Source organism: Amblyomma mixtum, chromosome 8 (genome assembly GCF_055824585.1).
Source record: "Amblyomma mixtum isolate Tamu chromosome 8, ASM5582458v1, whole genome shotgun sequence".
NCBI classification, from domain to species: Eukaryota; Metazoa; Arthropoda; class Arachnida; order Ixodida; family Ixodidae; genus Amblyomma; species Amblyomma mixtum.
In genome coordinates, this window is record NC_143019.1 from 113,220,681 (window position 1) to 113,234,135 (window position 13,455).

The window sequence follows — 13,455 nt, forward strand, 5'->3', positions numbered from 1 at the left end:
CCGGGCGAAATTCCCCGCAGACGGTGGGAGGAGTCAGCCAACCTTTCAACCAGTCCCGTGGCGGCTTGCCGCTCTGCCATCGGCGGAGTGATACGTAGTGATCGGCGAAAGCAAAGAGTCCCCGCGTATATTTATTTCCGTGGGCCTAATTTGCAGCTATGTAGTCTCTGACTAGATCTATTTATTCACGGAAACCTAAAAAAAAAACAGAATAAAAGCGAAATCAAAGCCGCCACGCGACTGCCTGAAATGCACTCCATGCTTGGCTCAACTCCTCCCAACGTCTACGGGTAATTAAAAAAAAAAAGGCGGGAGCTGGACGTTAATCCTATATAAATTGGAGAATCGGCCGCGCAGGCCAATAATTTGTAGTTTCTAAGAACGCTCGGAAGGTGTAGATCGAGTTCCCGCGGTAAAGCGGCAAAAAGACGAGTAGAGATTCCTCTTCAGTGCACCTTTAAGACTGCCATAGAAAACCAGTGGGGAATGCTTCTTATAACAGCAAAAGCCTTATGAGGAGAAAAAATTTGTGATTTGAGGATATATCAATATTTATAGTGAAATCATACTTTATATGAAAAAACTGGGTTCATAAATGATTTCCCGCTCAAGAATAATTTTGTCCAGAACTGTTGGGTAGGGGTGCTTGCTACATTGGGTGTCTTTGTGTTTCTTCTCCCCTTGAAGTTAGTACTTCGAAAGAGTCTAGTTTTGTCCGCTGTGTGGCATTCATTCTGATTTGGGGATATGCGGTATTCAGCGCTCCGAAGCGACGAATGGTACCTATATGACGGATGTTAATACAGATAATCTGGCGTTCCTAAATGTGCGTTGACACTGCAGAGCAGGTGAGTGTTTTCTCAGTTGTATCTTCATAGAAATGCAGCCTCCAGGGCCGTGATTCGCTCCCACGATCGTCGAATGCGCAGCCGAGAGCCAAAACCGCTAGGACACCGCTTCGGCAATACAGTTATGTAAGACAAAACGCCATGGTGGTACATCATCAAACCACAATTTCGTGTGAACCTTTGACCGAATTCATCTCTTGCGAGAACATGCACCAATACATCTTTCGTAGCGCAAAATCTGCGCAGTCAACTACAAATCCAAGGTATTTGAAGCGAGCTTGGTAGTTGTGTGTCAATGCAAAGCATTTAACAATATCTTGATGCGCTCCTACAAGTTCTGATTGCAGCTTTCAAGATTACAACAGATCCTTATAATGTTACGTCATGAAACGACAAACTTTCAGAGCGGTGCATTAATCCTGCAAAATAAATCGCCATATTTGGACTTTATGCTGAAGCTATATTCAGTACAATGACTGGTGTTCCTGGTTACATATTGAACGCAGGGAAGTCTCCAACGGGTGCCCACACATGCAGTGCACCAATCCCATACAGGTTAAGTCACATGCAAAATCCTCCGCTTACTGGGAGCGTTGCTCCTGTGATGTAGGAACTAGATCTAGGCGAGCACAAAAACACGATGGCCTCAGCGATTTCTCTCGGCTCCGCCGCCCTCTTAAGGGGTGTCTTGGACAAAACTGCAGCCCTGAGCTCTTCGCTCAAAATTGCCGTCATTGGAGTAAGCGTAAATGCAGGTAGGACGGAATTGCATCGTATGCCGTGGGCGGCCAATTCTTTCGCCGCAGCCTTTGTCAAGGCGTCAACGCCTGCCTTCGAAGCGGCGTATGCGACTTGCTTAGGACCGCAGATCTGGGCCGACGTGCTTGAAACGTTGACAATGGCACCGCCTCCCTCGGGCAACTTTTCGCCGGAACGGAGCATTTCTCGGCTGGCTGCACGAGTTACCGCGAAGGCGCCCTGAAAGAGGAGGGAGCAAAGAAAGAATTGTGAGCGGAAGTTTTACATATCATGCAGGAAAAACAAGTCAAAGAAAAACAAATGCATTCTTGAGCGAGCTCAAATTAAGTGGTGCAAAGTGTTGCGATGTCCTTGAAGGGCTCGCAAAAAATGGTACACAAAGGAGACCTTGTTTGGGACAGGGCGAGCTAAGCGTTCAAGGTGTTTTGTTTGTCACTGAATGGTTTCGGATCCGTTTTAATGGTCAATCACCGGTGTTCGTATCTTCTGGCAGAGAAACAGGAGTGCGGGCCGCATCAAGAGGTGCGGTTGGCGTGCCTTCTGTTCCCTCTACTTGGGTGCATATTTAATCATACGATCAAATAAAAACCTGAACTACCATACTGCTGCTATAGCCTCGCCCGAGGAGGAAATTCTATCTACGTAATAGCTGGTAATCTATCTAACTGGCAACTTAAAATAAGCCGCGATTTCATGCAAGACATTTTCTCGGCACTGAATGCATGCGGACTGGTAGGATAAAGCAGGAGTAAGATCCTGAAAAAATGTGGTCTAAAGATAGAATATTTCGCTGAGTTGTTGACTATACTAAAAAGGTTCCACAAGGGTATGAGCGTACATACACAGGTGTAAAAACCAAAGTACTGCAGCCATTAGTTATCCCTACTATTTCGGTATTGGTGTCACCTGCAGGAGAGTTCTCTTTTCCAAGGAGCCATATTTCAGATCCAACCGGCAACTCCTACGAGCGTTAGACTTCGCAAGAGATACCGTAGGACGTGTCTAACGCATGCTCAGGGTATAAGCAGTACACGACTCCTGTTGCATATTTCTCCGGAGGTGTGCTTATAGGAAAAACATGACGGGCGCTTAAAAAACTCTCTTTTATGACCGTCTTACCTCTCTCTGTCAGTTTTCTAGGTCATAATGTTATCCTAGCATCCCAGCCATGGCCTTTTAATGCGGTCGGAAGGATAAGCGCATTTTCCCTGCCAAATCCACATTTTATCACAAGGAGGCCGTAGTGCAGGTGATCGTTCATAACCCGAGGATACTTAGGTTATTGTCTTTATTTTTGTATACTTATATATCTCTATCACATTTATTTCCGTTAGTCGCAGCTGATGTGCTTCGAAAGTGGATGGAACATGCTGCTTCTAGCAACATCTTTTTTGTTACGTCTTTTAGTAAATAGCCAACTACTAGTACTAAGAAGAGCGCTGCAGAAGCAGTACGCTAGTGTTTATGCAGTTCCCCCTTCATGAAGTAAACTTCCATAAATGCAATATAAACGCAACATGTCAAAGTGAACTCAAAGAATACCACCCTATTGTCATACTACCTTCAAATTAATCCTGATGAGTTCATCGAACATGTCGTCAGTGCAGTCAGCGATAGGTGTGATGGCAAAAATTCCGGCAGAGTTCACGACGATACTCAGAGGCTGCGGAAACGTGATGCGGATGTTGTGGAAAAGTTCGTCCACGGATGACGTCTCACCGACGTCAACGTACATCGCACAGTGCTTTGTGTCCCCTGCAGAGGTAAAAGCCAGAACGTGGCGTTACACGCGACAGAGTCAGTTTCGAAAGTTGCAGGTTGAATGACTTGGATCTCATGCTAGCAAGGCAGAGGTAGGCGAAACATGTTTTCCAAGCTAAGAAATCTATTCCAGATGCATTTGGTGCTACTGTATCAAAATAGGTCACATTCCCCCACACAGCCGTCGCGGTGGCTCAGTGGTTATGGCACTCGGCTGCTGAGTGGAAATACGAAGGTTCGATGCCGGCCGCGGCGGTCGAATTTAGATGGAGGCGAAATTTTAGAGGCCCGTGTACTGTGCGATGACCGCGCACGTTAAATAATTTCAGGTGGTCGAAATTTCCGCAGCCCTTCACTACGATGCCTTCATAGCCTGAGTCGCTTTGGGACGTTAAACCCCTTTACACCATAAACTATACCTCCACACAGACAAACGAGTAAGCGAATCGACTCTTTAGCGGAGATGACATCGAATAGACTACAGAATTGGGCGGACCTTATGCTCTTATGCGGCAACCATTTACCGTTTTGGGAATCACGTTGTATATTTGACATTGTAAAATTGAACGGACCGCAATTAGTCCTGACGGAAGACAGACGGAAAAGGCTTAAAACTGAATACTATTTGTCGGTTTAAAATGCTGCCAAAAGGAATCACAAAGCAGCGCGCACAGACGACGGACAAGAAAAGACACACAGCAAGGCACTAACTATCGACGACTCCAACTGGATAGTTAGCGCCTTGTCCGTCGTCTATACGCGCTGCCTCGTAGCAATTGATCTATACGACTATACGAACTAGCCCAAGTAGCCTTTTTAAAGGAATCACACCCGATTACGCCGATGGCAGCAGGAGCACTCGGTAGTATCCAAGCCCCTAATCACTGCTGATTTAGGGAGGGATGAATTTAAAGGTAATCAATAACATTCTACTGAAAGGCAGTGTTAAACTCAAACACTAGACGCAGGTTTGACCAGCTACGATCGTCCCAGAGGGACTTCACGCGTCACCAATTGATAAGGTCGCGGGCCTGAGACGTCGAGCAAAAAAAATGAACACAGACTGGACATGTTCACAGTATCATCTGTTTCCTAAATAATCACGAGCGCTATTCTTGCAGCGAAAAGAATACCAGTGAAGTAAACCCTAGAATATCCCAACGTTAGCGCACGTAATAGGCTCAGGCACACCACATGATTCACTTACGGACGGGAATGGCTCCGCAGGGAGACCTTCGCTGCATCGGGAACCATATTATTACAGGTTGCATGACCGTCAAAGTATCCTGTAGGGCCCAATAGGGAGCTGTAAAAGCTGCACACGAAATCACCGATGGCGGATTATAGTCCATGTCCACGCTTTGTCGCCTAGCTACTATTCGGCATCGCGTAGGTATAGGGGGTGCACTGCGACTTCTAGGTTGCCATCATCGGTGGCATTCGACAGCATGTGGTTGTGCGTTAATGGATTCTCTTAAGTCGACGACCTGAAATGAAGAAAAGCTAGCCACCTGATTGACGCAAGAGTTGAAAGGCACCTTCGATGTACATGGTCAAGTGGTCCGCTATGGTATTGTGACAGCGCACTGTAAACTCTTTGATCTCGGAATAACACACAGTCTTCCCTCGGCCGCCTGTGTGACTGTATTGCAGAATGGATGGCATGAGCTGTACCGCAAATGCAGCTTCCTTTAGATTACAAATTCCGAGTCGCCGTGGTACACAACAATCTGTTCAGTGATCAATTTAGCGTCTTCAGCTCGGAATGTTTCGACAGGGCTGTTGTTTCGGCATAATGGGTGAAGTAGTCTGTCACTACAATATTCAAACGGTACCAGATGTAGACGTCGGTAAAGTGCCGAGTGTCCCCATTCAAGTAAGCTGGAGAATATTTCTTGGTGGTATTATGTGATTCAGAAATGCAGCTCATCTAGTGGTAGAGACTTTCGGCAATGACAGTCTCAACAAATCTTGGTGTAGTGTGCGACGTCGGCGGACAGCCTTGGCTCCTCACAGTTGTCCAGTTCAACGGAGTGTTTAGGTAATATACGAGGTGTCCAGCTGGCGATTGATTTCATGAAGTTTAGCCAAATTTCTTGGCGGAGGCATAACTGCAAATTGCAAGGAGGTACAGTCTTTGTCAAAAGTAACCAGGCTGCATTGTTTGATTCACACTCGTATAACAGGGCCCTCACGGCTTCCTTAAGAACAAACAGTTCTTTGAAGATGAGAAGAGGGGTTCTTCTTACCATACAGAGATTTCGAGATTGAGGGCTCGCATAATAGCTTTAATATACGACGGAGAAGGAAAACGTGCAGCCTGGTTACTTTTGACAAAGACTGTACGTGGCCATGTTAGGAGCAGAATTCCTGTTTACAATGAGACAGTTCTTCGTGAAGAATAGGGATTATATACGCCTGAATACAATGGGTGGCAAAGAAGTCTTCCTCTCAAAGCAGTGGGTCAAGGCTTTAAGCTCAGGGTCCGATCATTGTTACTGAGCGGAGTTGCTGCCACTGATATCCCCACAAAAAGCGTCTTCATGGTCATCACTTTCCACCAGTGGATTTGCAGCTGCCTTAAACCAAAGACCGGCGTCGGAGCCATCACGGGCAGACCTCTAAACTATGCTTACATCAAACTCTTGCACTTGCAAAGTGCACCTTGTGAGGCAGCGTTTTTTAGGTTAGTATTATGTTGAGCTTGTGAACGATGTCATCATGGTTGTATAGCGAATCAATTCTTGTTATTCATTTTTAGGTTACCTCTAAAAGAGGCCGCTTTTCATAGATTTTTAGGATCTCTTGTTGTAGAGCGGATATGTGTAGGTCGAGGCATTTCTCTAGTATTAGCAGGTAAGGTCCAGAGCGAATATAATGGCATATAAATACACGAGAACCGTTCACGAAAGAGCGCCCGCAATGTCATAGGACATAAGGTTTTCTAAATTTGTTAATAGCTGACACTTCTATAAGCCCACGTCGCTGAACAAAAGACAAGCCACGCGAAAGTACAGCGAGTTACACTCCAGATACGACGAAATGGAATATCTTCGTGATGTTTATTGGAAAAGGTATATTAGCACTTGCGTCACCTTGTGGCGCGTCGAGGAAGAGCCGGTGACGTGGTGCCGTGCTCGGCTGCTGATACGAAAGACGTGGGTTCGACCTGGGAGTGGCGGTTCAGTTTCGATGGAGGTGAAATGCTAGAGGCCCGAGCTCTGCGTGGTATCGGTGCACGTTAAAAAAACTCCGGTGGTGCAAATTATACAGAGCCCTCCACTACGGTGTCCCTCATTCCCTGAGTCGCTTTTGGACGTTAAATCCCTTAAACAAGCAACCAGGAGGCAGCGTAATCACGTAGCAAGTTCTACGATTTTTTTCGCTTCAATTTTTATGACTTCTTCGCTCAAAATTCATCTAAAAATGTGTACACAGAAAGTAAGATCGGCGCGCAGTTGTCGTTGTGTTTAAAGGACGACTGGCAATGATCAAAGATATTACGTGAAATATCCAAGTAGCCCTTTGTAGTGTATCGTACCAGTTAGTTGCGTTCCTCTTCTTGGACTTGCCTCCACTGTTACGGGAGTCGACAGTTATTTCGAAGTAGGCTGCTTTGTGTAGGGCAGGCGTGTGGTCACGGTAGGTCACGAATGGAGAAATTTTGTTCGGTAGGTCACATGGGATATACCATGGGTCACCACGCCAGGATATAGATGAGAGTTGCACTATTTTGAGACAAAGGCTGCTGCATATAACTCGTCAGTAGTGAATAACATCCAAGCTGAGGTGGAGAACGCCTAGTAGGGGAACACGCACCGATGGAAACCATTCAAAGCCGTAGTGGAGGGAAAAACATGCCGTCAGCGCCGGCAGAAATTCCGTACACGATCAGCACGCCTCAGGATTCGAGTGTTGCACAGTCGCACCGTTGCGATTCCAACCAGATGCGTGAGTACATCGAGGAACTAAAACATTAGCGTAAATATGGGGTACTGCAGGGCGCGCTGCACCATTGGAGGTAAGTAAGCCTCGAAACTCCTCGAAGTTGATTCGTCATGTGCTGTAGACAAAATCACATATTCCGGCGGGTAATGTAAGAGCGGTAGTAGAAGATGGCATAAAGTGCTCCTAGGTACGACCATCAGTTATCGGGGCCCCACACTGTAAAATCAAGAGGGTCGGAAAGATACAAAATGTAATTAGTTCGTGAATCCCTTATGAAAACCATAGTGACTTTCATTTTCGGGAACTACCACATGGTGGTCTTCGCCTTGGCCCCTCAAGAAAATGCATGTAACCGCAGTGAGGCCCAGGTGATTTCAGCATCCACCTCGCATGCAGCTGGTCGATCACCGGAGCCGCATGATACCCAGCGATGATACAGTGGGTACAAGCGTGCACCTGGTCTGGTACCCCAGCTGTTTAGCGTGAAAAGCTTGGGAAATTGGTGTCTGAATCCACCTTGAGTGGACGAAAGTACTCTATGCCATGGTGCCCTTTAGCCACTGATGGCCTTTTGTCATAAAAATATACCATCAAGAGTAATGCATGTTTCTGCTTCCTCGAAACTCTTCCCGATCCAGTATTAAATGTGCGAAGGGGAACGCACGAACTAAAACAGTAGTTTATTATCGTGTTTTTCCCGGGGTCCGGCCTTCGTCAGGGAGCGCCGAAAAGACTGCAATAAACCTCCGCTTTCTTCGGCGCGTTCTCCTGCATGTACATGCTGATGGGGTCCACAGATCACCTGTGTACTGCATGTTTTCTGTGCGCCGCTTGTGGCATTGGCTGAGAACTCTTTGACTAGTTAACTTTCGTATGCGCGTCTCACCGTTGCGCGGGACCACAGCGTAGGATAGCCAGGATAGGTGTGTGCGCTCATAAATACGAGTTTGCAGTTCCTTTTCGTTTTTTCCCCACCAGAAACGAAAGGGTCACAGCCTGTGCGGCTTAGATAAAGCCAGCTGAATGTGTGATGGGATTGTTATCGTCAATAAGGCAGATAACATTACAGAAGGAGAAAAGCAACTAGCGGAAAAATCAGTTTACAAAGTTGTCAGGGAAAAAAAGCAAGAGTGCGCACGTTGCGGAACATTGTAGTGCGAATGTAGTTTTTTCTGCTGCCTTAGAAGATGGTGCGTTCATGTGCACGTGTCCTGAGAAAGACTGAAAATACAAGTAGCCACTGCTCATCTGTCTACCGCGTAAACCACAAGCAACCGAAGGTATCTTGCGTGTGCGCCGTGGTCTACGAATTTCTTTTTCTTGATGATGTGTTTATGCCGGGCAGAAGAGACGGCGTGTTAATATGCCTTTAAAGGAATGTTTTAACAATCTACCTTCTGATGACTATTCCCACGTTGTAAAACGTTGCAGGGTCTGTGAAAAAACCACAAAGAAAGTGTGCCTTCAGCTTGTAGACGATAAAAAGGTTTTGAACAGCCAATGGTTGTTTGAGGCGTATATTCAAAGGAAAAAAAACACGTGTATGTGTTAGTGATTCTTCCAGGTTGGTTGTTGATTGTGAGGTGGTGTACCTCGACCCGAGGTTGTGACGACCACGAATTGATAGCCCTGAGCACGTGGTTTCTGTTTACTGTGTGTATGCCATCTTTCATCGAATAGATTTCCCTTGTGAGTTTGCACGTGTCCTGTCCACTACTGCTCTCCTTCTCTTGTCCCTGTTTTCTAGCGCTATAACTTCATTCTCAACATGAACATCCACCAGCTAGCCCAGCTTGCGCCTTTATTAGGAAATGCACAACCTAGGATTTAGAAGTAAGATCCAGGAGACCCTAGAACGACTTCTTGAGGGAAGACATTCCTTGAGCTAACAGCCCTTTCACAGCTTATTATGGTCGTATGAAGGTTTTATGCACACGATAATGAAAAAGGCACCAAAAAAGCATGAAAGGAAAGATTTCTTTGAGGCACCAAGAAAACATATAGGCCTATTCAACATGGTCAACGATAAATAAAGCGTGAAAAACAACGTGAAATTGCGCGCAGGAAGTGGTTAATTAAATGGAAGAAAGTGATCATATTGCAAGTTCTCAGTCATGTGGGAGGTAATATACGTGTCTGGCAGGTGCGTCAACACGAGACTACAAGCACATACGCATGATTGCGGCAAAATCACCCACCATTGCTATCTAGCATCGAATTGTAACCACCTCAAAGAAAAATGCAAGCCATTCTTTGATAAAACAGGGATAGTAAAGAGTGAAAAGGACAGTAGAAAGAGAAATCTTGGAAGCATATATGACAACAAGTGCAGACGGAGCAACAGCGTTAATTATCCATCAGTCGGATCCTCGGAAAGCTAGATTGAAGTGACGAAACTAAGCAAAAGAAATAGCGCATGATTTCCGTTTAACCTTCCGCATGACCCGTTTGACTATGTTAAAGAATACAGATAGATAGGTGCTACTCTAACCAATAATCTCAGTTCTCCTAAGCACATACCTTACATACGCACAGCAGGAAAAATCGAAAGTAAAAACGACACAGCGGAGATCTCTGACATTGATCCTCTCAAAATATCGTACTATTAACGCTTTAACTCACCCGATAGCGCAAATTAACACGCACACACTGAAAACCGAAAAAGAAATTCAAATATTTAACTTCCTTTCCCTAATGAAAACTAAGAAACTCGCCATGAGCCCTCGTCTATTTATTAAGGTCATCACAATGCGACTAATGAGACATCGTCACGCGGAATTACTAATGCTGCACAGCGCTAGCATCAACTTTTTCATTTCAAATACTCATTTTTCCCACACACTGTAGCTGAATGCAATGAACTCTACCTGAAGAACTTCAGAGCATCAACTCTACTGATCTCATTGGTCCCTGAAGAGTCCTTAAGTGACGGTTTCATGTTGCTTGCCTATTATTTGGCTTTTAAGAAATTACTTGTTCTGTCTACTTTTATGTATCTATGCGCCTCTTGCTGAGACAAATTTTTGGGCTTGCAGTGTACTGTAGAAACAAATCCTCAAAGAATGTTGACTACGTTTGAAGCAGTGCGAAAGCATGGATTTGTTTTACGTAGCAGACGACAATGAGCGGGCAGTGCCGTGGGAGGGAGCAGGTGGAAGCTGATGAAGACGATGCTCTGGAAAGCGCAGCGCGTGCTTGTGGTATATTCGAAATTATTCGAAATTTTTCTTGTTTCCAATTTTCTAATCTTTATGCCCGTTTATCTTTACAATTCATTTTTTTCCCACCATTTTTTATATCTATAATTCCATCTTTAATTCCTCGGAATACGTACCCAAAGTTAAATCATTAGCTTGGCAACAAAAGGTAATCCATTAGTTTGGCACCAATTCACCTTCTTTGGGCTCCCCTCAGTGTACACTGGCCAATCCCCCGACGTGGGTATGTGCCATGCCACCAAGGCAAAAATAACAACAACAACACCAGGCGTGTTCGGCTGACGTTATCCCAACCGACACGGTTGGGGTGAAGCTGGAGTTCCACAAACGGCAATTAAGAAACAAAAAATTCGGCCATAGCCAAGTGGTCTCGCGCAGCGGCCATTGAAGGTAATCTGTTTTCGCCGCCCGGGCTGAACTCCCATTCCTGGGGATTGATGCGATTTCTCTTTGCTAGGCTCTGAACCTCCCCACATACATCGGCGAGAGACGATTATTCTAGGCTCTGAACCTAAGAATTAGTCCTTTCGCACTGAAATCGCACTAGAACTGCAGGATACGTACACTGTGAAACTACTCGCTTGCATCCATAACAAATCTCGCGATCGTTACATCGTATTCGCATAAACGGCTGCTTTAAAGAGTAATTAACGGTTGTAAGTTTGCGCGTGTGGCACGCGTCGTTCTGTCTCGGCTCTTGTTTTATTCATATTTCTAACAAGACCATCAATCTGCCCCTGTATATGCCTTGCTACAGAGCCCACTAGGATGGAAAAAATGAAAAAAATACCTCAATTAGAAACCTCTAGCGAAAGTGTGAAATAAAGTTTACACACAAATGATTTGAAAACACTCACCTGGGAGAGAGTTCGCCACTTTCTGGGCTGCTTCAACGCGGCGGCCCGCGACGACCACTGTAGCACCCTGGGCTGCGAGGGCGTGGCAGACAGCCTCACCGATGCCGCTGCTGCCACCGGTCACTAGGGCCAACCTTCCACTCAAAGACATTGTGTACGAGTGTCTAGTTGCTCAAGGTATGATGCCTACAGAGACTACTTTAGCTCCTCTTGACTATGCGCTCAGCAGCTGCTGAACCGCAGATTTATTCCGTGAAAATCACAGCCATCTATTTACAGCTGCGCCGGCAGAATCGTCATATAAGGTAAAAAAATATGAGCTCCGGTCGTTGCCTCGATGTCGCACGACCACTCGTTTCCTGTGCGAGGTGGTGAAAAGAGGTCAACTGCCGTAGGTGTATCAAGGATAGAAGCCGTGCTCTTGCAGCATACGTTCATTGTACCTGTACCCACTGATCCATCGAGCCGTAGCGATGGCTTAGTTGCAACGGCGCTCGGATGCTGGCAAAAACGACTCGGGTTTGAACCTGGCCGCGACGATCGCATTTTCACGGTGGCGAAATGCTACACTTCAGTGTACTGACCGATGACAGTGCACATTTAAGAATCTTTGGTGGGCGGAACTATCCGGAGCCGTCCTTTACCGCGTCCATCATAGTCTGAGTTGCTTCGGACGATAAATCACTAAACCCAAACTACGCCATTGATCTACCCTATCTCCGGTTCAACAAAGGACAGATATGAAGTTTTTTTGGTATGCCTTCATTTAAATTCCTATAGAAAACGCAGTGAAAGCTGATAATATCTTGCTTAACACGCTATGGCACAATGTTCAGAATTATCTCTGCATGTTTGTACTATTCATCTCATATATATTGAGCACTCCGTTGCTCAGAAAAAAAAATGACCGTCAATTTGCGTAGTTACGTCAAATTAGGTCAAATTAGTTAGGTCAAGTTAGGAGCGGCTTTCTCTGCGATTCCGCCGTACACATACAGCATTCATGGATGGCAGTTGTTGGGATGCCGATAATAGGGTTAATATCCGTACACGTGGAATTGGTCATGATCTGCATTCATAGGTCCCTGGGAGTCTCCCTACAACTCCTAGAAAAGTGGTGCAGCGGTCAAGAGATGCACAACTGCTCTTCTATGGCAGGTGGCGCCATCGGCGAGACTTGAGTTGCTCGGGTTGGGGTGCGATCCATGTTGCACTTCGCGAGCAGCCTCTGAGAATTAATTGAGCAGCCTGTCACAAAACCGGCTTTAGACAGATAGAGAGAGGCATACACTGTAAAAAAAGTCCGTGACTTTACGGAGACTTACTACGTGGAAAAAAAAGGACCATTTGCATTTTTAGAAAACACGGAGGATGAGACCGTACTTCAGTTCAATAACGGAGTCAGTTCGTCATTATTCACCTGTAGACGTTGCAGGGAAGAAAACTTGAACATTCTGTTAGGCAGCAAAGCTTAACACCACACAGCTGTTGACTCCTTCGGCAGTGTGTTACCGCCAAACGCATTAATAACTTAATTAACGACAACAGAAGCAGAGCAAAGGTTGTCATGATTTGACGCCGCTGCTTACTTTCATGCATGATCAAAAATAATTTGTTATTGGAAAGGGGGCAATATCTGTCTCATTGTTTCAGTGGGCCCCTGAGCCGTCCCAGCTAATACGGGAACCATCACAGGAGCGTTACGTTTTTGTTTTGGTCAAACGTTAATGACATTGCTGTTAAATTCTTTTTAGAGCATTTTTCAAGTGCTGCAAATGAGCGGAGAGAAGTCACTGGCGCGCTTTTTTAATATTAGCTTCGGTTCAGGGCTGCCCACAGAGCCGAAATACTCCAGGCCGTAGCATCTACTAAGACTTTTGAAAAGTGGTGTTTGGGTTACAACACATTCAATTCAATTTCAATTCTATTTTGCACATGCAATATTGCCTCTGAAATCGATAATTATAACTTGAAGCATTTTTGTTAACTGACAGCCTTTTTTTTGCACGGTGCCACATTTTCAGGGGGTGCCAAGCGTTACGGTCTGACAGCAGATGTGAAAAT

The 13,455-nt window shown here is 45.6% G+C and overlaps 1 protein-coding gene across 1 annotated transcript; it reads right to left on the reverse strand.

The window, feature by feature from the left end:
* Positions 1–1,409: 1,409 nt before the first annotated feature.
* On the reverse strand, positions 1,410–11,542 carry LOC149333985 ((3R)-3-hydroxyacyl-CoA dehydrogenase-like). Its single transcript, XM_089556154.1, has 3 exons — positions 11,392–11,542; positions 3,169–3,362; positions 1,410–1,826 (listed from the first exon to the last, which is right to left on the reverse strand). The coding sequence occupies exons 1-3, from the start codon at positions 11,540–11,542 to the stop codon at positions 1,410–1,412; spliced, it is 762 nt and encodes a 253-aa protein (XP_089412280.1).
* Positions 11,543–13,455: the final 1,913 nt, after the last annotated feature.